The sequence below is a fragment of the Lepidothrix coronata genome, unplaced genomic scaffold, assembly GCF_001604755.1.
Source record: "Lepidothrix coronata isolate B3197 unplaced genomic scaffold, Lepidothrix_coronata-1.0 Scaffold0, whole genome shotgun sequence".
NCBI classification, from domain to species: Eukaryota; Metazoa; Chordata; class Aves; order Passeriformes; family Pipridae; genus Lepidothrix; species Lepidothrix coronata.
The window spans coordinates 19,126,258-19,151,367 of NW_016690180.1; the positions used below are offsets into that span (position 1 = coordinate 19,126,258).

The 25,110-nt window shown below is 37.6% G+C and overlaps 1 protein-coding gene across 2 annotated transcripts in view; it reads right to left on the reverse strand.

Annotated features, from left to right (window-relative positions):
- Positions 1 to 1,534: 1,534 nt before the first annotated feature.
- The window catches only part of CC2D2A (coiled-coil and C2 domain containing 2A), a 56,308-nt gene continuing 32,732 nt past the window's right edge, over positions 1,535 to 25,110 (reverse strand). Inside the window, exons 20-36 of one of the 2 annotated variants that reach the window (XM_017806341.1) lie at positions 22,629 to 22,721; positions 20,853 to 20,944; positions 18,841 to 19,008; positions 17,277 to 17,382; positions 15,805 to 15,914; positions 15,599 to 15,695; positions 14,211 to 14,309; positions 11,432 to 11,608; positions 10,066 to 10,086; positions 8,817 to 9,020; positions 8,251 to 8,340; positions 7,382 to 7,495; positions 6,739 to 6,873; positions 4,826 to 4,948; positions 4,139 to 4,197; positions 3,499 to 3,676; positions 1,535 to 2,490 (exon numbers count right to left, since the gene is read on the reverse strand). In XM_017806341.1, the coding sequence (XP_017661830.1) occupies positions 2,302 to 2,490; positions 3,499 to 3,676; positions 4,139 to 4,197; positions 4,826 to 4,948; positions 6,739 to 6,873; positions 7,382 to 7,495; positions 8,251 to 8,340; positions 8,817 to 9,020; positions 10,066 to 10,086; positions 11,432 to 11,608; positions 14,211 to 14,309; positions 15,599 to 15,695; positions 15,805 to 15,914; positions 17,277 to 17,382; positions 18,841 to 19,008; positions 20,853 to 20,944; positions 22,629 to 22,721 (2,055 nt within the window). In that variant the 3' untranslated portion in view covers positions 1,535 to 2,301. The remainder of the gene's footprint in view (positions 2,491 to 3,498; positions 3,677 to 4,138; positions 4,198 to 4,825; positions 4,949 to 6,738; positions 6,874 to 7,381; positions 7,496 to 8,250; positions 8,341 to 8,816; positions 9,021 to 10,065; positions 10,087 to 11,431; positions 11,609 to 14,210; positions 14,310 to 15,598; positions 15,696 to 15,804; positions 15,915 to 17,276; positions 17,383 to 18,840; positions 19,009 to 20,852; positions 20,945 to 22,628; positions 22,722 to 25,110) is intronic. The other variant, XM_017806414.1, reaches the window with a different exon arrangement.

The window sequence follows — 25,110 nt, forward strand, 5'->3', positions numbered from 1 at the left end:
CACTAGCAGGGCTGCTCAGGATCGTCTTTGAAAGGTTGTGAGATCAGGAGAGGTGCCTGAGGACTGAAGAAAGCAAATGTCACCCTGGTGTTCGAAGGAGGACCCAGGGAGCAGGCCAACTGTCGTCACCTCAATGCATAGAAAACTGATGGATGCCTCGTTCTGGAGGCCATATCTATCCATATGGATGACAAGAAGGTAAGCAGGAGTAGTCAGCATGGATTCACTAAATGTAAATTATGCTTTGCCAGCCAGATTCATTCCATAATGAAACAACTACCTGGATGGGTGAGGGGAGAGCAGTGGATATTGTCTACCTTGATTCAGCAAGGCTTTTGACAGTCACAACATCCTCACAGGCAAACTCAGGAGGTGTGGATTGGATGAGTGGACAGTGAGGTGGATTGAGAACTGGCTGAATGGCATATTCCAGAGGGGTGTAATCGGGGCACAGGGTCCAGTAGGAGGCCTGTCACTAGTGGTGTCCCCCAAGGTTCAATATTGGGCCCAGTATTGTTTAATTTATTTATCAGTGACTTGAATGAAGGGTTTGATGCCTCCTCAGCAAGTTCACTGATGACACAAAGCTGGGAGGAGTGGCTGGTACCCCACAGTGCTCTGCAGCCCTTCAGAAGGACCTCGACAGGCTGGAGAGATGGGCAGAGAAGAACTGTCTGAAATTGAACAAAGGAAAATGCAGGGTCCTGCACCTGGGGAAGAGTAACCTCATGCACCAGGACAGGCTGGGGGTCAACCTGCTGAAAAGCAGCTCTGTGGAGAAGGATCTGGGGGTCCTGGTGACGACAAGCTGTCCATGAGCCAGCAGTGTGCCCTGTGGCCAAGAAGGCCAGTGGTATCCCACAGTGCATTAGGGAGGTGATCCTGCCCCTCTGCCCAGCACTGGTGAGGAACATCTGGAGAGCTGTGTCCAGTTCTGGGCTCCTCAGTACAAGAGAGACATGGAGCTCCTGGAGTGGGTCCAGCAAAGGGCACCAAAGATGGAGCATGTCTATTACAAGGACAAGCTGAGGGAGCTGGGCCTGTTCAGCCTTGGGAAAAGACGACAGAGGGGACCTCATCAATGTCTATAAGTATCTGAAGAGAGGGTGCCAAGAGAATGGAGCCCAGCCCTTCTTGGTGGTGCCAAGCAATAGGACAAGAGGCACTGGGTACAAACTTATGCACAGGAACTTCCAGCTGAACATGAGGAAGAACTTCTTTACTGTGCGGGTGACCAAGCACTGGAACAAATTGCCCAGAGAGGTTCTGGAGTCTGTCACTGGAGATATTCAAGTACCATCTGGGTGCAATCCTGTGCAATGTACTCTAGGATGGCCCTGCTTGAGCAGGGAGGTTGGAGCAGATGACCCACTGTGGTCCCTTCCAGCCTGACCCATTCTGTGATTCTGTGATTTTTGACTGAACTAGATTCAGTTGCGGCTCAAGAACAATCTTCATTTTGATCTGATGAACGTTCTTCCCAAGCGCAACTGACTGTCATTTCACTTGGAAGTTTGATTACCAAGATAACCGCAGGCGAAGGATATATATTTTTCTATCAGTATTAACAGTTACACCACTACTTGCATGCTAATAACTGAATTTGATTTTTAGTAAACAAGTCTTTTGATAATATTTTACTTGCAAGTTTGGCAACTTGCAGACAAGGATTTCATACTCCAAAGTAATTTAACCAAAATTTTGTATAAAAAAAATGAGCTTCCGCTTAAGTTTTTGTATAAATATTTATTAAATCCTTTGTCTTCTTAAGAAAATGTAGTCTTACACCTCTAAATGGTGCTGGCATTATACAGACATAAAATATGGAATAGGATATGAAGCAGCCTCTTAAAAATTGAAGTATGGCCTTCACTGATGGTGCTTTGGTACATGAAATTTGTTCATGGCTAAAAATTCAGGAACTGAGGTATAGGAAAACTTTTTATTTACAAGTGTCTTTGAAGAGGAAGAAGGTCTGTAGATAAAATAAACTGACTAGCTAAAAACAAGGTCGTCAAGGGGTTCCAAGGAGACATTTTACTCTGCAATGTCACTATATGTGGGTATGTGTACCCAGTGGGAGCTAAAAAAGACTGTATAAAAATCACCTATTAATACTGGAATTTTATGCTGTCAGTCTCTTCTTTAGCAGTAATAACTAGTATCTTCAGTGGTTGTAGGGCAAATAAAGCTACTAAAAATCATTAAAATACTTGGGATAGCTCAAATCAGCAGTGAGAAAAATGTGTTACATTTACACCTGTATAAGCAAATGTCTTGCAGTATTCTGACTGCTCTCTACTACCCATTTCGCACAAGTGAAGCAACATAAATCCATACAGAGAGAACATTTTGGGGATAAGGATGAATATACACAGCTAGAGCAAATTCAACATTGGAAACATCAATGGAATGAACTCCTGTGCTGTGTACAGCTTCTATTAAAGGTCTGACTTCAGAATATGGCATATGAATAGGAAATCCAGAGACCTGGGAGAAAGACAAAGGAAAAAAACATGTAAGAAGAATAGGTAAAGGCACCTGAATACATAGTTTTAAAAATCTGTTTTACTGAGCATGGAAATTTATCTTTTCTATTGCTGACCTCAGGAGATGCAATAAAAAAAGCCTATTTTTTGTATTTTAATACCACCTCCGTCTTTCACATATTCCAGGCAAGCTTCTGACATTTTTCCTCTTTTATCTGGTTTAAGTTTGAAGTGAAGATGTTTAGAAACCACTAGAATAAAGTTATATTAATGAACACATACAGCAGAACCTCACTGCTTTTTGCCTCTTGGCTGGTTTTAAATCACTGTGTTCTCCTGGCTGAGGATTTGAGATGGCCAGTGTCTCCTGAGCAACAGGAACTGAAACCTCAACTCAGTTTGGAACTGGCCCTAGCTGCGTGCAGTGCTGTCACCACAGGTGTTCCACATGGGAAGCAGGCCATTCCAACAGCCTGGAGGAAGAACACACAGCTACACCAGTGGCTGCAGTGAACACTTCAGAACGTTTTCTTCTGTCTTCAGAGAGTGAAGTAAAGAGTAGAAAACTGAAGAAAAGCATGTTTTTTGTGGGGGCTCCTGGACCTGTAAGTAGACAGTATGCAGCACAACTCAGCACCAGAGCCAGGTTCTTACTGACCCAACCAGCCCACGAGCAGCTGGTGCTGGGAGACTGCACTCATGTTTATGTACTGACAGCAGTGGCTGCTGTGGTGCAGCAGTAAAACCAGAACAATGCAGCCAATTTACCCTTACATTCTTGGTTTTATGTTCAGCAAAAAGTTTTTATCTTAAATATTACAGAGAAATAAAACAGATCATCACTCCTTTCATTCTGTAAATATTACATAGGTATAAAAGCTCCTGCGAATTTTGATAGTAGAAGAAATAAATAGCCCAGGATGCTCTTCTATACCATAGAGTGGCAATTTAAATCCTAGGGATTTAAATTCTTGTACTCTGCACAAGCCATTTATGTTCACAGCTGTACCCTGTAATCTCCCAGCTGTTTTTGCAGCTCTGCCTGATGGTCATCTTCTACATCTTTGCCTTGGTTTTGTTCCAGCAGCGGCAAAAAGTTACGTAGGGTAGAGGTACAATATCTGTTCCAACGAGTTGGGCGTGTTGGTCTCCATTCCATAATCTTATCTTTTAATATTTTTTCAATCCTGCAATAAGATAGACTGATTATTACAATTCTAGTATTTATTGGACATCTGAGCTGATCTCCCTTGGCAGACAGTACGGGTTCTGGGGACCATAAATGACCTTAGTTAAACTTGCTGCTGACTAGAAATGCAGAAAAGCAACTCCAACACAGCTGTGTGGTGCCTGCATGGTCAGTGCCTGCATGGAAGGCCAGGGGCTTACAACCCCTTTGTAGTTCACACTCCTCTCATCCCTCCACAGCATTTTGCTGATTGGGAAATGGTAGAGCAATGATTGATCAGTTCTTTCTATCTGGCAATGCCTATTAAAGACGGAGAGTTAAAAAAAAAACCTGGAATGGTAGCTTCTGATTTTTTTAGGCCATTCTCAATTCCTAGCATTCAAAGCAGGTTTTTTAGGACCTAGGTGTGAATATGCTTTAGTATCAGCACTGACAGCATTTGTTTTGGAGGTAGAATTACCTGCTCTGTAGTTCCTCTGCAGCAGCCTTATCTGAATGCTGATAAACTAATTCTTCAGGCTAGCAATAAATAAAACAAATATTAAAATGTGCAATTTATTCTAGCTGTACAACAGTGTAACTTCACTATTCACTTGTATTTCTGTCTTGATGATGCCCACAGGAATTGACAACTATATTGAAAATAATTATTCCTTAGTAGAGACATGATAAAAAAAATTAACGAGATATTTGTGTGTAATGCTGCATTTGTTTTTTTTCTCCAGTAAACTTCAACAGCATACACCTTTGATAACTACAGAAATTTCTGGTTTCTTAATAAGGATGTTCATACAGCTTAAAAAAAATGCCTTCTTAGCCATAAGAAAAAGTTGACATTTTCTTTATAATACCAAGCTACTATAGGTAGGTTTGTGTTAAAGATTTGTCCCATTTACTTCACTGTTATCCTGAGACCTTACATGGACAGTTAGAGGCCAAGAGCATTCATTCTGTATAAAACAAACTTTTTGCAGTATTCCTGCTTTCATTTTTTTGAAAGCACGACTGGGAAATCTTTTTAAAAACCAGTGATATTACATGAATATACTTAAGCATATAAATCCAAAGAACTTAGTGTCTGCTTCTTTATACCAAGTCTGTGATGTCTCAAACCCTCAAATTGAGTTAGCAGTAGATCCATCAATACCTGAATGCTGCTGAGACCAGGGAATGGCAAACTTCTTGAAAAGAAAGACTTCCAGTGTTTTGGTTTGCTGATATCAAAATTTATCCTTACAGGGGAATCATATTCTTGAATATTGAACCAAATCTGCAAGAAAGCAAATTTGTTATAACTTTCAGCATATAATCACAACTATGGAACATATTCCACTTACGTAGCAATAAAATACCATATAATGTTAACCTCCTGTAGCAATTTCTTCTGCTGCTTTGCCTGCTGCAAAAGTCTTTTCTGAATTCTGATTAAATTCTTCCAGCAGCCCAGCCCAGTGCCGCTGAGGCTATGATGCCTGGTAGCTGCTGCATCCCAGCACCATTGCTATTTTAGGCTTATCTTGCCGAATACAAGCAGGTGTTGTAGACAAACACAGCTCCTATGTGTATTTTGTCATCAAGTGGAACCCATGTCTTGCACTCCCCTTCTTTACAGACGTCCTTTTTGGTCTGTGGGCCTAGCCCAAAGCACACAAGCATGGTAGGATTCTTGTTTAAACAATCTCTAAACAGCTACTGCTAAGGCTGCAAAATGTACCAGCAATTAATATGTAAATACTAATCAATATGTGTAACCTTTTGTAGCTGATGTTTCTGTGTAGAGCCTTCTGGGACACAACCCAGCTGGTGCTGCCTCACTTGGAAATGAAGTGTTGTGGCTCTGCTGGTGGAACCTGCTCAGAGTCACATGTAGGTTGGAGTTGGTTGCCCTGAAAGATGTTGCACTCTGCAGTTCAAGGTTAGCTGATCAGGTTGTCAGTCTTTAGTTGCTTCTTCCAGCAATTAACAAATGGCTACATTTTTCTTAACTGTAGGTTTAGTACTGCTTAAAAAAACCCCAAACAACTTGACCACTTCCCAAAATGCTTTCAGGGAAAAAAATGACACTTTTAAAATAAATGTACTTTAGAATATGAAATTCTCATCCAAAGTTGTGATCTGTGTTTAGAATAAAATACCGGAAGATTAAAATCCAAAATAAAACTCATAATGCATGGCATTCCAAAAAACCTGAGGAGCAAACTTTGAAACTCGACTTCCAGTTCTCATTCAAACAAAACATGGGGTTCTTTTTTTAAGCTCGCCTTCTGTTTCCTCATTTTCAAGACTTTCACACATCTTTCTACCTCACTATCATGTCCCTGTTTATCTCCTCAGAAGCTGTGAGGTCTGGCTTCCAGCAAAGTCAGGGAATGCTGCTGGCAGGACAGTGCCCAGGGTTTCTGTCCCTCCGAGCACAGACTCAGCTCCACCACAGTCTGTGGCCTTTTGTCCACCTGCCCTGAGCTGCACAGTTCTTGCGATCTCTCCTCTCTCCCCCCACGATATTGGAGGGTTTCCAGCCACACAATGAATAATATATTGTGAATGTGCACTAGTATGACTTGTGTATTTGCAAATAAATGAGAGGATTTCATGCCAGGCAGAAAATCAATATAGTTTTTGTGCCTTGTGGTGCCAGCTCTCTGTTGTGTGCATTGAACCATCCAGTCTGTGCCCACTGTTACATGGGCAACTCAAGTGACTCCTTGTAATATCCTTTATTGCTCATTTTTCAGTTACATTTCAACTGCAAAGTATTATCTTTGAGAAATGACTACTCCCCACCTAAACCATGGTAATCTTAAGATATCCAAGTTGCGAAACATGTAAGTAAAACCCAATAATGAAAATTATATTAACGGATGTCTTGATCCACCTAAATTGTGATTAAAAAATATTTTTAATTTTAAAGTAGCTGAAAAACCTACTTAAGATTGAATAAAATCACTAATAATGTGATAGCTTAACTACAGTTTCAATGATGAACAAATCATCCATAAGGTAAAAAAAAGTTATTTACACTTATGTGTATAGAAATGTGACAAGACTGGGTACACTTACATTATCAGAGCTGATCAGACAGTACACATTTTGTAAGGGGCAGAAAGTATCATACTGCCCATAAAAACATCCAGTACTGGGATTCCAAATTACATACTGACTTTGTTCCAAAGTTAATACATATGCAGTTGGTCCCTAGGAAAGAAATAAAAAGTATGAGAAAGATGTTTGAAAACTGGCTGCAAAGACAATATGCTTTGTATTCTTTGGAATACTATATTTTTACTATTAAGGTTAAGATTGCTTTTTGGGGCAAACTGCTTGGAAGAATTTACAGGTTCATTACAGTTCAACACTTACATAATAATGTGCTCTTTGTTATGTGGCAGAGAAATATTGGACATACACAGCCCACAAGTTAAGGTCAAATCAAGGGTTAGAGATGCTTGATACTGCATTATGAGGACAACAGCTACTACCAGTTTAAGCATGGAAACATGGGTTCAGGAAAAAAACCCAGACAATATTTATACTAAGATATACTTTCAATTTTTTATTCTCTGAAAAGAATCAGTTCCCAGCACCAATGTTTAGATAATATCCTGGACAAACATCCCAGCAAGAAACAACTATCTATTGGTGGGAATCAAAGACTTCACAGAATACAAGTTAATACTCAGGCCGAACAAAAACATCCTCTTACCTCAGGAATGGCATTTCCAATGATAAGCCAGGCTTTTTTCCCCATACCAAGAAAATAATTACACAAGAGCACGGCGTGTTCTTCCTCATCGCCCGCCAGAAGATAAAGAAATTGCTAATTGAGGTATTAAAAAAAAGAGTCTTTGTAGGCAGTTATCAACTTAAAACATTTGATAATTTTTTTTAACACTTCTGAAGCAAGCGGTCCTCTCAGATCTTTGCAACTGATCTTTGCATTGGTCACTGCTTCAACACACAGGATGAAGAGTGAATGCTGTGAAAATCCATGAGATCTGAGATTTTATCACAAGAACCAGGGTCCTTGTCTTTTTTAGAATGACAATTTTTCAGAAAAGTTCTGAGATGATAAAAACTTAATCTATGATCAACAGCGTCTGCTATCATTTTATAAGTGACAGGATTTATGTGACAGAGAAGGCTAAATATCCCATTATTGCTGACACTACATGCAATGTTTTTCCTTGGAATGACAATGATCTATTTTAAGACTAGTCGTAAAGTCTACATCAGTCAGCATCCTTTCACCTGTGTGTGACTAGCCATTATGGTTTATAACAGAAAAAACAGGAGATGTTTTAAAGCCCTAAGTATTCTCAGCTAATTGCAACATATCAAATATAAAATTTTTGGCTCGCATCAGAATGAACAGCTTTTCTCAAGCTTTGGTCCTTGTTCTTTGAAATAAATGGCTCAAAGAAAAATAGTCCTCGCAATAACAGAATCACAGAATAATTTGGGTCTGAAGGGACCTCAGGAACTCATCTAGTACCACCTCCCCCTGAAAACGGGCTGCTAGGATGTTACATCCCATTCAAGAGGATAAAGAACTTCTGTTTAATGCATGCTTACGTCTGATGTACTCCATAAATCACAAATTCCAGCAAATGACACAGTATCTGGCAAAAAAGGAATCAAAGCAACATATCGAGCCACCAATTCCTGCAAGAAAACAAAAGAGAGCAAGTCACCCCTTCAATTAACAACACTACTGTAGTATTATACCAGATGTGAAGAATATTGCTGTTTCCACAGATATCAATGACAAAACACAGTAAGCTCATTACAGTAGCAGCTAGCTCATTGTAGAACTTGTATCAAAGACTGATGTGATTTACTCCCATTGAGGTTTGTCACAATGCTTTGTCTTTTAAAAGATAATACTCATTATTTTTTCCTATCTTTTTTCACCAAGAAGACAAATGTTATTTTACAACATCATTATAGTTAGACTTACTGCGTGTAACACCTAGTCCTTACTACTTTATTTTGCATGTTTAGTTTTTCCTTTACAAAAGGCGTAGCTGTACAGAAGACACACAGAGCTGGGATGTGCTTATGTGCAAGTGCACAGGCAAACACATACTTATCTTGAAACCTGTATCCCAGAGACTTTACTATCTTTTTTAAGTACTTACTGCTGCTGTGTGAGATCTATTTGGGACGGCATCAAGAAGCTCCTGTGGTGGATTCAGAGGTTTGATATATCTGGTAATAAAAACTGTCTTCCCATCAAGGTCAATTACAGTTGTTAGGCACTGGCGGCTTGGAAACTTTGATGTACATTCAGCTTCATATTTTTCTGCTGCCTGGAGCAGTTTCTCATCTTCTTGGGTATCAAACTTCAAAAGACAGTAGAATTTATACAGAACCAGTTTTATTTACAGTTTGGACTTCAGTCTTTACTATATTCAGCCTTAATTCACCATCTACAGGAGCATAAAAGGAGCGTTAAATTCTTTCCTAATAGCATTTTGAACTTGCCTTGTAGAATAGAGTTTTGCTTACAGACACGTAGGAAAGGTCAAGGCAATAGAAAAGCAGACAATTTTCATTTTTTTGCATTTAATGAATGCCCATAATGACCTATATCTATAATACCTACCTATATCTATATTAAGCTGGCTTTATTAAAGCACTGAAAAATGTAGCAGAAGTTATGGCCAAGTAAAACTGTGGGGATGAATATGTAACAACACATATTAATTCAAAGGTAAACAATAGCACTCCATTAAAACCACAACTGAGGTTATGACAACCCTATGCAATGCCAAAATATTTGCAGAGAAGGTTCAAGTGATTTTTAGATGAATCCTTATAATTCAGACTTGTCTAAAATGTTAACATTTTTAGATGAGATTTTTCACAAGCAAATGTCGGACTCAAAAGCACATATTAATTATATAACAATGACAATTATTTCCTTATGTGTCATCTTTTAAAGGTATTAGGATCAGTCAAAATAGTATTTTTCCTGTACTTAGAACTCCCTGTATACTTCTAGTGGTGCTGAGAATTAAAGCTCATCCTTCATAATATTTTTGTTCAAAATAAACCACTTTTTGTCATTTGTTACCCTTCTTCTCAAGCTAAGCTGAGGTGGAACAGCTGGGCACTGCCCTGCAGCTGGACCTCCAGGTCAGCAGAGAAAGCACACAGTGGTGATTCTTCTCAACCATAATTAACAGCAGAAAAGTACAGCCTCTGGCACTTTGTAAACTTAAATGTAGCAATTCACTGCAAATATTGCTGGCAAATAAACAATTACTGTGTCAGAGTCAAGAAACACAAAGTGCAAAAAGACTGCTGAAAGACTTGGCACAAACCCAAGCTAAATCTTTAACAGGGAACAACAGGAGTATCTCAACAGATTTATTAATATTGTACCTTCTTAAGCATTTCATTCATCTACATAGAGGTTCAGGAAGCAGAGCAGGAAAGAGAGGAAAAATAAGTAAAGAAACAAAAACGGTATCATAAAATTAAAAGTATGCTCAGCATCCTAAAACAGTACATAAGCATTTCAAATTAGTTTGTCTTTGTCATCAAAAACTGAGTATCAAATTGCATCTATGCAAAAAATTCGGAACATTTGCTCTTTATTTAAAGATATCAAGATTCAAAACATATACTACATAATATTTTACAATAATTTCACCCCTTATTTGAATTTCTATGGTTTTTATTTTGAAACAGTAACAGAGGCAGGTCTTTCTAGAAACAGAGATATGTTACCTTACAAATTCAGCACTTTTTTGTTCCCCAGCAACTAATTACTACATGTGAAGATTAAGACTATGAAACTCTTCAATAAATTGTTATCTATTAAAGGTACTTCAAGGCTGTTAAGTTTATATTTATGGTGTTGAGTCCTACTAAAAATCTTATCATTCAAACTAATTAACTTTAAAAAGCATCTATGAATGCACTTTATTAATATTCTGGATATTTTGCACTGGATAGTTTCCAAGGCTATAATTTTAACAGGAAAAAGGGGTTTTAGAATGCATCACACAATTTTATATTTCTTCTGAAAAAGAAATTATGATAGACATTTCTCTCCAGTTACTCTTGTGTTTCTAATAAATGACCAGTGTAGCACTGAATTGGAAATAAATGAACTGCTGCTGTTTGAGCATGAAAAACACACATCCTTGATGTATGGATCTCAAAATTATTGCCTACTGTTACATATACTAGCAAGCAGTATATGCATTTTAACCACATATTATTGTTGTTAGTGTAAGACACTTCTGGTTTAGTCGAATAACTGAAAAAAATAACAGCTGCTGTTTAGAAATTATTATCTTCAAGATCTGGAGGCATGCATGAAGCCATAAATAATAAATCCTATATTTGAACAGAAGCAAGAAAATACTCTTTGCATCTGCCACCTCCTTTTTGTACACTGTTCACATACACTCACATGAATACTCTATTGTTTACAAAAATACATGGAAAACCTACATGCTCACAGATAATGAATGCAAATTTGCTTTCCATTAACAGTGGGACCAGATACCTGGTCAAAGTGACCTCTCGTGCATTAAATGTACATCTCACCTAATGGTGCATCCAATTAAATTGAACTGGGCTAAAAATTTTGAAATAAACCAGTCTGAATTTGTATCAATGCACTCCTGTACTGGCATGCATGTCCTCTGGTATACTAAGCATTCCTATTTATATGCATCTCAAGAACTGCACCACTGGAAACAAAGAGCGAGAGTATGATGAATTACTGATTAGTTACCTTCTCTCTGACAGACTCTCCAGGAATGAGCTGTGGTTCAATGGTAATAAACAGTGTTATATATGAGCCCTCGCTCAGATTTCGCACAGAGTCATAACCCCTTTCCATTCCCAGGTTCTTTTCTTTGCTGTACCCAAGGAGGACTGGTGGAATATTGACCTTAAACGTACCATCAATCTACAACAATACAGAGAAATACTTCTCATTAGAAGAAAGAAAGCAAAAGTTCCTTCTCACATACATTTGCTACTTGTGTTCAAATATTTTATTCTTTTGATTATTACTCTGAATTACAAAAAAATAAAATAAGAGAATATGACATTTATGTTGATTAACTGTGGGGAAAACATGAGACACCTCATTGTTAAATTATTAATTACAACTGGATTTCAGCCTCTCCTGCATATTACAAACACAAATGTTTAATGAAATGGAAATCATACACAGTACATAGAGTACCAGCCTTAAACTATTTTTCTTTCTAACAGCAAACTCTATATGGCTCTGTTTACCCCAAAAAAAGACAAAATGGCAAAATACAGGTTGCAGGACTGCGCTTCTGCAGGCAGCATCACGCCAACAGGCCTTTGCCTGTGTGTGATGTGGGAATGGTGCTCTAGCATCTCACAGATGGACTCCTTCCACGCAGAAGCTGCTGATGCTTCTTGGGTGCAACTGGAACTGGGCCCATTCAGCCAACTTCCCCATGGAAGTGCTCGTACAGGCTCACCAGCCCCTTGCACCTCCTCTGCCACCACAAACAGAGAATAAGGTCTTTCTGAAAGGTTGTGTGAGACAAGAGATGGCAGGCCCCACACTTGCTTGGGCAGGTTTCAACAGTGGAAGTACACAGCTTTAAGAGAAAAGCAAAAAAATTAACCTCCTGATTTGTGCAGAATTCAGGTAACTGCCACCAGAAAGGATATCTTCAGTGGATGCGGAAAATGAACAGATGACTCACCTGAGATGGCTCATCAAACATTTAAGAACAAAATTAAGTTTTGATAGGAGAAAACTCTAAATAAATCACTCAGAATTTCTGCTGCAGTATATTAGAACGGGATGATGAAATGCTTCATTTGCTACTGAAATTTAATTGCTGATGCACCTTGATATAACCACTGGGCTTATTATGCTTTTTCAAATTCCGTAAGAAATCCTGTTCAAATGAAAAGAATCTCTACTGCTGGGAAGATCTATACAGGGACTCACACTATGGGGAATCAAAAGCTGCAACACCTCCTCACAGAGAGACAGGAGTACATCTGACAGGAATTTTGGAGCTACTCTGGTTCTACAACAGAAAGACCAACAAGAAGAATGAAGAACAGAGGTTGACATCAGCATGGGAAATCCTCAAAGATGGATTACTGGCTACGTTCTTTAATATGTATTGGTTAGCACTCTGTTAAAATGTCTAAGTCTGCCTGTTAAGTCTCTCAGGATTGTGAGCAGACACATTTCTCAGGCGAATTTGATTAATTCATGGAACAATTCCCTAAAAATGAGTATTGGATCTTCTTCTTTCTTGTTTGTTTACTTATAGCAACAGTGGTCACATTACGTGACATTGTCTGCACAGGATGGCCAAAGACTTATGAAAAGACCTTCTTGCTACTTAATCTTCCCTGAAGTCAATGAAAGCTTCATTCTACAGGGCACCACAACCCTCAAACAGATAAATTAATTGATTAACTTCCCAAGCTGAAGAGAGCATATTATTAAATTATCTAGCAGAAGCAAGTGGACTAACCCTGGTTAGACATACACTGTCCAAAATCTGTCAGCAATGAAAAAATACCATGCTTTCTTGACTCCCATGACAATTACATTCTGTTATGCCTTGCAAACAACCCAAGAAAACCACTGATCTCCAAGTCCTGCACTTCAATGAGACTCCCATAGACTTACCCTCCAAGCAAAGAATCCAGGAGGCTCACAGTATGCCTTAAATCACTCAAGCTTCTGAGAAGTGCCCCATATACCCAGAGAAGAGCAAATTAATGTGTCATTAGGAATGCAACTGATGTCTCAGTTTCTTACTTCATGAAGATTCTGCCTTTTGTGATATGATGACTTGAACTACACACAAAAGGAACTGCCCCGTAGAAAAAGTCCTGCAGCAAGATTACAATATGACAGGACTATCAATGGAAAGAATTCATTTCCTTGAACTAAGTCTAGGATGGGAAGCTGGACAAAAAAATGCCTTTCCTGTGTGAACAACTACATATTTTACTATTACTCCCATGACTAATTGTTGATATTTCATGAGACAGCTTCTCTCGAAAAGGTCTAAAAATGAAATAAAGAAGGGGTTGGGAGAGGCAAAGGTGAAAATCTGGTGATTCACAGAAAGTGTGAGAAAAAAGTTCAGTCAACTTTCCTATCACCTATCTAGGTGATATTTCTATTCCTGGTTCATCTACCTAAGCTGTGCAATACCAGAGATCCCAAAAGCAACTGAGAAAAACACCTAAAAAGTCTGCACTTTTAACCTCATTACTGAAGGATGCCAGGCTGCAATGTCACTGTAGAGTATGTTTTGTTTATCTCTTCTCCCTTCAAAACGATGAACTTCCAGACAAATGATCACCAAATTTGTCAAAAACCCCAGTAGTTTCAAACAATTTTCATAAAATTTTTTCACTTTCAAACAATTCCATAAAAATAAACTAACAAGTACAGAGAACATCATTAAATCGGAAATCCATCCCCAGCCACTTTCCATTGTCCAGTTCTGTACTTTAAGAGCTTTACTCCCAGTAAAAACACTTACCCTCGCTTGAAAATATATGGTAGTAAATGGAATCTTAACACATCCCAGCCAGTGTCTCTCAATACGAGTGTGGATTCCACTACCTCTTTCACGATCATCCTATTAAAAAGTTGCCCAACATAACACTTTGTGAGATAGGTTCATTTCCTTTAATCAACAATTTAATAAAGGCATTAATAAAAATTCTGTATTAATATTATTTACTCTAAGTATCAATTCCATTACAAGTACAGCAGTTATTGTTCTGCATGCCCTTCAAGCATGCCGAGTCTGCAAACATACAGGAACATCACAGTCCATGATACAATGTGTTTCCACTCCAGGGTTCAAGTCATATATAACCTCTGATGGAGGACTCAGAACTCTGAAAAGGAGTGCAGAAGAACCTTAGACAAGGTAAAGAAGCTCTGGTCCTCTAATGAAATATTTTATTAGTACTGAGAAAAGCTTTTTGAAGGTAAAACTGTTTGAAAATCCAACTACACCCTGTGGAATGGAAACAATTGTTTTCATGTGTACTGCCTACCAGAGATTTCCAAATCTTGTATGATCAGCCTAGAAGTTATTTAAAAAAATTTCTCTAGAGGTTAGAGAGACATACAAGTTTCAAGAGTGTACTTTTTTCCCTTCTGCTTCATCAAATATAATTTCATTTTTGAGGACAGAATTCTGGTGAAATTTGTGCATTATTTATTTTTGGGTTATATTTTCAAGAATGTTGAGTGCTGCTATTTTTGTGTATGCTGAATTAACTAGGAAAGCTTTCACTGGTTTCAACAAGGGAAGGAGTAATGTCAACACTGAGAGCTTACAAAAATTTCTTGTTCCTAGTACTTGCAATTTTTATCTCATTTAAAAAAAATAAGGCATACAACATCAAGATGGTTGGTTGGTTTTATTGGGGTTTTCTGTTTCTTGTTTTCTGGGTTTTTTCATTTCACTAAATTTCTTGTAAAACAGGATGAGACAGAGCATAAAAAGATAGTTGATAATAAGTACAGGAGCTGGGATCATTCATCTGGAATTTAGTAAAAAATTCTGATTAAGGTTAAGAATAGAATTCAGATTACAATTCATGTTACTTCTCAATTTTAGTATCTCCAATTTCATTAAATAGGAATAAAATATATTACATACATGTGTTCAACTCTATCAGCAGTCCATATAGTACAAGCTTAATTTGTACAAAGGTTAACACTGTAAAGATTACTCCCTCTAACAACCTTGCAATATTGACTAGATATAAAATCATAATGAATGACAAAATAGAGAAAACAGAGGCACAGGAAGTGCCTCAGAAAGTTATTACATGGAAAAGTCTTGTTCTGTCAACTTCAAAAAGCTCACAATATTCTGTAATGTATGCTGTCCCTCAATTATGAACTCACCTCTACAGCATCATGAAGTACTTCATCAAAAACATTAATGAAGACTTCATCTTTCACTGCCTGCAAACTGTGGGTGCTGTAGTCACCATTAGGAGCTCTGACAAGGTTAAATAAACCAAAAAAGTTATTTGAACAGTACAGGAAAATGTGAATAAATTTGCAAATGAAATTATTGTTATTCAGAAATTGGTTTCATTTTGCAATACCTAAATGGAAGCTCAAGTTCCTCGTTCCAGTTGGGGTTTGGACCTTCTGCTGTTGTTGTCCGGCAAACTGTTCGCTGAAAAGAAACTTCTACAAAAGGACGGACCAGAACCTACAGAGACCAAAACAAAGGAAACAGACCTCTGTAGAAATTCATCAAAACACATTCAGTTACACATTTCATGTATTTAGAAAAATAAACATATACTTTGTGGAGATCAGGCTGGTTCAGCCCAGATATAACTTTAATACACCTTAAATATTGCAATTCCCTGGCTTCTAAGCATTTATGGACCTTTTAAAAATATTTTATATGCTAACATTTCCAAAAGTTTATGTGTATTCAGAATACCTGACATATTTATATATACTGGCAAAACCACATTTTCTCCTGAGAGTAGAAAAGCTACAGGCTATCTACTCAAGGAAGGTAACTGAAACCGAACACGTGATCCGGACACCAGAGGAAAAAAGTGCACTTGTATCCTCTTATCTGTAATCCAAGAAGCCTATTGCTACAATCCTAGTTGTCCTGAAACTGGCTCCTATGACAAACAAGCAACTTCTACTAGACAAAACAAACCCCTAATGTGATTAAAAATGCCTTCATTAACATTCAACTGCATATGGCAGAACCTTATCTGCATTAGAAGGAAAACCATAAGAAAAACAGGAAAAAAAAACTTGAAGGCCTTCCATCTTCATTCAGAAGAATGCTGAATTTAGTTCTAAATAGCAAGCAAATGTAATTTCAGTGTCAGCCATGAGAATGGATGTGCTGATTTAGAGTAAGAGTGTACTGGACCCAAAATGCAGGCTGTGAAAATGGCCAGCAGCCAACACAAACAGAAGAGTAAGAACTGAGCAGGCATGTATGATATTTTTTCCTATTACTCTCCTAGGCTTCAAACGTTTTCAGATGAAAGACTTCCATAAGTCTGTAATGATTTTTCTATTTAGCAGCTCCCCATGGATCATTCTTCCAAATACTTGTCCAATACTCACTTCAACATAAATAAACCTCTTTTGTCCACAATACACATAAGCAACTTCTCTGGGCACCAACCAACTGCTGCATGAAGAATCACAACCTTCTGTTTGTTTTGAACCTAACTCCTACCAGCTTAATTTGACAATCCCTCATGTCTGTACTTACAGAGCCAGGAAATAATCAATCCCTATCCAGTCTCTATATGACTGTGCCTTTCTACTGTATTTCTCCTCCTCTACTTGTAATCATTGCTGTTCTGGCTGAAAGCCCCATCATTTTTCACTGAACAGTTACCATTCTGTGTATCTGACATCCTCATCGCCTTTCTCTGAACCTTTTGTGGCTTTACTCTCTTTTTGGAGATCAAGGAAGGAGTGGGCAAGCCAACCTCACCAATAAGATACCTTTCTGATGGTGCAAGTTAGTGTCTGTGGAACAGAGGAACGCTCACAACCTCACAGAAAATGTTAGTTTTGTAATTACCTGGTTGAATGCCCAGTCTGGGCTACTGGCTGGACTCTGAGCTGACGGAGAGGCTGCAAACATCTCATTAAAGGACCTTGAAGATTTCGATGGTTGTTGAAGTTTGCTACAGGAGGAAACACACAACAGCAAGCAGGAAAGACAGAGAATTCATTACAAAATATGAATCTCTCACATTCTGTATTAGCCATATAGAATTCTGGAAATGCTCATGATATTTTTACCTTGGGTAGATATTTATTTGATCAAATAACACAAAAAGAACGCCAGAAAGGGGTATTCAGTGTATAGTTCTAGCAAGCAAGAGAGGGCTTTCTGCCTGAAGGCACTCTTTTCTGAAGAGCTTACCAACCCCAGACTTTTTTTCTGCCTCCCCCATATAATCTCCTTGAGCTACAAGTTTTTAAGTTCAAGTAGCTGAATCCCCACAGAATTCATAAATAGTGTAGACTTCATGGTCTTTAGGCAAGGCCTTTATGGCAAAATTGAATCCACATGAATATTACAGATTTGGCAACTCATGAGTGAAATAAAAGAAAATAAATATTAAAATGTTTACTTTCATACTGTTTTCACATAACATTTTTTTTGTAATAGCACCACATTAAGAGATTATAAAAGAATAACTGTTCACATGGTAAACAGCTCAAAATAAGAGAACATATAATGCAAAAAGATTAGGAGGGGTTTTAATTATTTTTGTAAAAATGCTAATGAATTGAAATTTTCATCTTCTTCTTCCTGTCCACATGTTTCTAATATGAATTGCTTTTCTCAGTATCAACTTAGTTACAGAAATCCAACAGAATCTCTATTATAGTAAAAGATAAAACAGCAGAAGACACTAAATTCTGTAAGTGGCCACCTTGAAAAGACCTCGTAGTTAAATGCCAGGTGTATTCATTTTGGGGGAGAGAGAGAAAACATTGCACTAATACATTGCTTCTGGAACTGAACCACACTGTTCAGAACTCCAGTGTCTGTACATGACACAGCATCACGCAGGGCAGGCATTGCCTTAATGTGCCTGAAGGTAAAGGTCACCTTTAAAATTAGTCAGAACCACACTAGGCTCACTCTATTAACTTAAACAAACAGTTCATCAAGGAGAAGACCAACATGCTACACTCAGGAGGCAAATACAGTATTCCACCGTGAAGAACTGGATTTTTTTAAATACTTGTTAAGAGATTATGAATTAAAAATTGCCCTGAGTATAATGAAGAGATTTGCTTAAGGTATAATTCATCTGATATTACCAGAGTTATAATGTTGTCAAAGCTGCAACTTATCTTTCAGGCAGCTTTTTCATCAAGCAGATTAACACAGTTTCTGGTAAAACATGTCTTGAATTTAGCAACTACTGAAAAATGGTCATATTATTCTACAAACTTACAAAATATCAGTTATTTATCATGATTAATAAAAAGAAAAATGTATGTTTTTATCATGAGAATCAAAACAAAACACATATGGCTGAATTGCAAAATCAGTTTCTTCAGCTGTCCTCAAACCAGCAGAAACCAGAAATGAATCTGTACTGGAAACAGGCATTTAAACATACCTCATCACTGTTTTTCTCACTGGAATATCATAAGCTCTAATGATGTTCACTAACAGTTTTATGTCTCCATCTGACAAATTTTGTGCTGTGACCTTCTTCCTTTCTTTTCTTCTTGGCCTTAATGGACGTTTTGGCTCTGCCAGTTTGAAGAGGCCAAGTCCCAAAATGCTAATAATCATAAAACAGATATTCAGTCAGTTTTGCACAAAATCCAGCATTCTAATGTCTCCATGACACACATGAAAATTATGCACTAACAGAAAAAGGAAATATATGCTCTTGCTTGTGCCAAACAAAACTCTCTGAAATGTCAAAATGTTGCAGTTGTTTAGTACTGCACAATCCAGTTCTGTCTTATATTTCAGAAATTATAACTTCAATGTGCAAAAAAGTTTGGTTCATTTCCCCCTCCGCCCCCAAAAACTGAGTAAGATACAAACAAGACAATTACACAGCTTCAAGACAGACCTAAACTACGGTGCTATAAACAAGGGATATAGCAGATGACAATAATCACTGTATGGAAGAGGCAAAAATCTAACTACACAGCTACATACAGTGACCAATAGACCACAGAAAGGAAGCAGAATGAATATACCACAACATACCCTGGACCCTCAGAACTTATAACCCAAGGCAAAGCAGAACCAAAGAAAAAGAAAACGAAAATAAAATAAAGATGTATATTTTTACATATCATGATATCAACTGCAGACTATCCAAAATCCACTTTAAAAACTGATAGCCAATGGCATTATTTCACAGAATCACAGAATTGTTAGGGTTGGAAGGGATCTCTGGAGATGATCTAGTCCAATCCCCCTGCCAAGATAGGGTCACCCAGAGCAGGTTATACAGCAATGCATCCAGGTGGAGTTTTTTTAACGTATTTTTTTATACATAATTAAAAAAAAATCAGAGCAATTACTGTTAAAATAACACAAAACCATGAATTACTGAACTATCTCACTAAGTGAATGCTTTAAACAAATCATGGTGTATTTTAAATTCACTAGCCATTTAACTCAGCAAATGGAATCTGATATGAATTAATATTAATGGTTAGAAAATATCAATGAAGCATTTGATTTTAAACAACTCCAACAGCTGATAATAGTCTGGTTTGGATTTTTCTATTCTGTGATGTAAAAACATGAACTAAAGAAAGGATAAATTCTTTTATAAGAGAGCAAGTCTCTGTGTCTCCAGCAGATGGGACTGTTTAGATTTATACAGCAGGATGAAAAACACTGAATATTATAAGCGTTGTGTTTATAGTGAACAGACACAACTTCTACATGAAAGAAAAAAATAACTTTCACAACTTGTTTATTTACACAAATTTTAAGTGAGCAATACCAATTAAGAGTCAGCTATGCTGTGATGACTGATAAATGTAAAAAGGTATAAGTATAGGATTTGGAACAAAAATCCAAGGAAAGTTCTCAAGTAATAAAAGAAACAATAACCTTAAAAGAAAAAAAGCAGTAATTTCCAAACCCAGTATCTTTTCTGAACATAAACAACATTCAGTATCAGCAAAGAGAAATACATGAGAAGTAAAATAAAGAAAATTACTGCTAAAAAACTACTGCATGTTACTTGTAAGGCATAGACACTGACTCCAAGTAAGCATCACCTACAGAACCAGTAGCAGTGTTACTACCTCTGACACTTGTCTGATAATTCAAAATATTCCATCTGGCTGGGCTATGCTGAGCTTATCAGGTCACACACAACTCGATGCATTATATCCTTCTATATCTTATTTACATGTTGTCACTTTACTTCTGTCAAAACCAGACTTTTTCTTACAAAAGTTTTTACACACTTTGTTTATCAATACAGTGTCTGTATGGGCAGAGGTGTACATAGTGATTGGAAGTTTACATGTTATACTAAACACAAAATCACGTCAGTTAGTCACATAAACACACTTTGCAAAAACAAGAAAAAAATCAGATGGTTTTACATTAATTTTTTTATTTGGAACAGACAGATAGCTCCCTTACCCCAGGCTCAGAATGTCCTCTTCATTGACAAGGTCAGAGAGAAGGAAATGGTGTTTTGCTATGAGGAAACGGTTTATTACTGATTCTCGAACCTGTGAATGAGGAGGGAGAAGAGCCAAAAGTACATTTCTAATCCAAAACCACTGCGAATATTTGCATTCTGTCTACTAAACACAAACAAAACATCCAAATACAGATTCTTTATTTTTTTCCCCACTTTTAAGAGGGTCACAGTCCAAAAAAAAATTTCTGCTTGCAGCTCATCATCAGAAACAATCATAATGATAAATTACACTACCAGACATCTCTTTTCCACATCTAAATGAAGTTGCAGAAAAGGCTGTAGAGAAAATCTATATGGTACAAGTTAAGGGGAACAAAAGGAATACTTTGGACTGCAGAACAACTGATGAAGCCTGTATTACAAATACTATGATTCTGAGCAAATGTTTAAAATCCTTAGCTCCTTTCATTTCTATGCTGAGGCCATAGAGTGAAGCAGAGAGATCAAAGTCTTCCCTCTTCTCCCAACAGCTATGTGAAAGCAGACTGACAGAATATTGCCTTAGTCGTTTTTTCCTACCACTAATGCTAGGAATGCCCTTATATTCTGTGCTATTACAAAATCCAAAGTGACAGACATATAATGATCACATTTCAGAGTGAAATGAATTTCAGTTCTGATGTGAGCAATCTAATTTTCAAGCACATCTGACAATTTCTAAAAGTGTAAAATACCCAAATGCTATTTTAAAAAAGGCTACTTGTATTTAACCTAACAGAGTGACAAATAAAGGGACCATAATATATGTTACTCTGTACTATCACACTACTATTCAGTGCATTGCAACAACCATATGTTTGATACCATGCAAAGCATATGGGGCTGACGCAGACATGACAGCTTTGTCAAAAATAAATTTTTTATACTATCATAATGGATCTGGACTTTGGCACTTGCCTGGGAGATTTAAACACTTCATTGTCTAGTTCTTTCACGAACCACTCTTTCTAGCAGACAATTTGTTTTGTCCTACTTTAAATCAACCTTATCATCATATTTCATGTTTTGCTGGCAGGCTGGGATTTGATACACTTTTTGGTATTTCCACTCCTGGTAAGAAACTGGTAGCCACATTTCGCACTTGCTATTTTGCCAAAATAGTCTGAAATTGCAAACTTTTCTTGGTTAGATGACCACTGTTTTCCTATTTTTTTCCCCCTAAGGATTAAAGAGATTGTCAAACTAATATAATGAACAGACTAGAAAAATAAATTAAAAAAGATAAGGGTACCACAGTGAAGGTAATGTGATGGAAGATATGCCCTCTGCCTTAGGCTGCAGGACAAGACACTGTGTATTGAATTAAATGACTTTTAATGGTGGTCAGGGCCACTTTCATGGAGATAATTAAGTTCTCAGCATCACAGCTTACAACAAGGAAAATAGGGCAGAGAGGGAAATCACCGAATTCCTGGGATACAACAGTATGAATCTCTGGGACACTGAAACAAAGAAGAATTTACAGAAGTGCTAGAAAAATCCAGAATGGCTGGTCATTTTCTATATTACATCTTTTTCAATAACATGAAATTTCATACACCTCCACTTGTTCGATTAGACCAGTTTCAGACCCAATTTGGAACTTTAAAGATAGGTAGGTCATGTTTAGAGATGAATCAGGTTTTTAGTATTCATGGAAATAAAAGTGTCCAAGTACAGGAGCAACACATGGCCTTACAGAAGTATGTGGATCCATATTTTTAGCATCTTACCTTCTGTAGATAGTTGGCAACAATCGCTCTGTGTGCATCTAGATAATTTTTGCTGTCAATCACATCCCTCTCTTGCAGTCTCTTCTCATAGTCCTAAAGATATTTACTAGAGTTTGTGATTCGATATATATTCAGAACTTTATTACACACAAGAAAAATGGTAACTATTTAATTAATATTAATGTAGGGATCACAGTAAACCACAACAGATATCAGATGTTTATAAAGCTATTTTTAATGCTATGTATAAAGGAACAGTACTGCTAAACTTCCATGAACAGAGACGAGAATTCCATTAAGTTACAAGATCCATGTGGTTTAAATTACCACGGAGGATTACCTGAAGATTTCCCTCCCTTCTTTTGAAGCTGAACTTTGACCTGCTGCTATAAACTGAAATTCCATTTGAACTGGAACTGGCTTCTCTTACTGCAGCTGCAATAGGAAGAATCCCTTATAAACAGAAATGATGCAGCATTCATGAAAGTTGACCTCAAATCTTAACTGTGTTTTAATACAAGTAACTACTTTTCCAAGTAACTAGCAACTACTTTTCATAGACTGTAAAACTCAAAGAAATTCTACTTTTGGTAGTTTGTTGAGAAAAAAATATTGAAGAGATTTAATAGCATAACAAAAATCTTCTTTGTACATTGTGAGAAAGTAAAAGCTCTTTAAGAAGAAGCCAGAGTGTGAAGATTTGGCTTTGCCTGAGGTTTGATGAAAGACTCTGTAGCCTAAGTGAGGGGCTGAGATGAATCTTGGGTACCACCGCAAGAAAAAGATTTACTTGGTTCCTGGGGAGAAGTATGTTGATGAGGTATTTCTTAGGGTTGTGGTTACTATTCTGGTGGACTACAGTGAAAGCTGTACTGACAGATGCAACTTCTATTCACAAGTTTAGGAAAGTGTTTCATAAATTAAGAAAAGGCTAGAGCTGACACTCTGCTTCTAAGCAAAAACCAGAGCTTACAAATCAGGAGGGTCTCCCAGGATCTGCAACTTAATCGCAGCCTGCAAATCCCATTGGCTTTAGAACCATAGCTAGTTAATCATGTAAAAGTACTCAGTAAAATTAATCTTCAGGTCTGAGCTCTAACATTAAGGATGAACAGCTCAATGTCTAGTTAGTGTCCTTTAAATAGCACAGTGCCCCTGGGATCAATTATAGGGCCAGCATTATTTAGTTTCTTCACCAGTGACCTGGATAAGGAGACACTGTCAGAAATTTAACCAACGATACTTGATTAGGAAGAGTGGTTTAATACAACAACTGACTGAACCACAGTTCAGAGGGCTCTTGATAATTGGAGACTATGAAAACTGAAGCACTAAATAAAAAAGGGGCAGAGTTCTGTACTGAGGGTGGAGCAACTTCATGTGCTACCACAAACTGGAAAGCAACCAGAAGAATAAGACATATTGAAAAAAAATGGGGGGGTTATGGTTTAATGACAACAACAACATGTTCTTTTAGCATCTTTTTAGAGAAATCACCAGCTCCTCCAGCTTGACACTTGTGGGGGCATGCCTGAAATAATGCATCCAGTTTGCAGCTGTCAGTTCAAGAGGCATGTGGAGAAACTAGATGGGGTGCACTAAGGGATTGCTAAAGCAGTCAGAGGCCTAGAGAACATGACCTACAAGAAGAGGTCAGAATCTTAGAATAATGTAGGTTGGGAGAAACTTCTGGTGGTCTCATCCAAACTCTCACTCAGAGCCAGAACAACTCCAGTCAGGATGCTCAGGCTTTTGCCAGGTGAATTTTCAGTATCCCTAGAGATGACAAGTCTACAAACTTGCTGGACAATGTGTTCTAGAACTTGGATACATTCTTTTGAAAAATGTTTCCATTATATCTAACTGGAATTTTTCTTGTTGTAACTTCTGTCTATTATTACCTCACCTTTAAGATGAGTCTGACTCTGTTTTCTCTGCACCATCTTGCTCAGTTCTTGAAGAAGTGGTAAGATACTCCCTCAGCCTTGCCTGCAGTCCTTTCTGCCTTTCCTTGTAGGTCATGTGCTTCAAGCCCTGTATATATTCTGATAGCTCTGTACTGGACTTGCTCCAGTATTTCAGTGTCTTTCTTGCACTGGACAAGACGTTCAAATTCACCAGACTGGTGAGGAAGAGATTAATGAGCAATGCAGTATGTGCCCACAAGTTGAGGGGCAGTTACAAAGGAGAGGGTGCCAAACTCATCTCTCCAGTTTCAGACAGTATAACAAGGGAAAACAGTCATTAAATACAACTTGCAAAGCTCAGGTTGGACACGACTGGGTTTTTTTGTGGTTTTTGTTTGTTTGGGTTTTTTCTGGTTTTTGTTTTGGTTTGGTGGCTTTTGTTGGTTTTGTGTTTGTTTTTTTTTTTTAACAATCACTGGAAGGATAGTGAAGCACTGGAACAGGTTATCCAGAAAGGCTGTGGAATCTCCCATTTAGAGATTTTCAAGACTTAGCTAGACAAATACACAGATGAC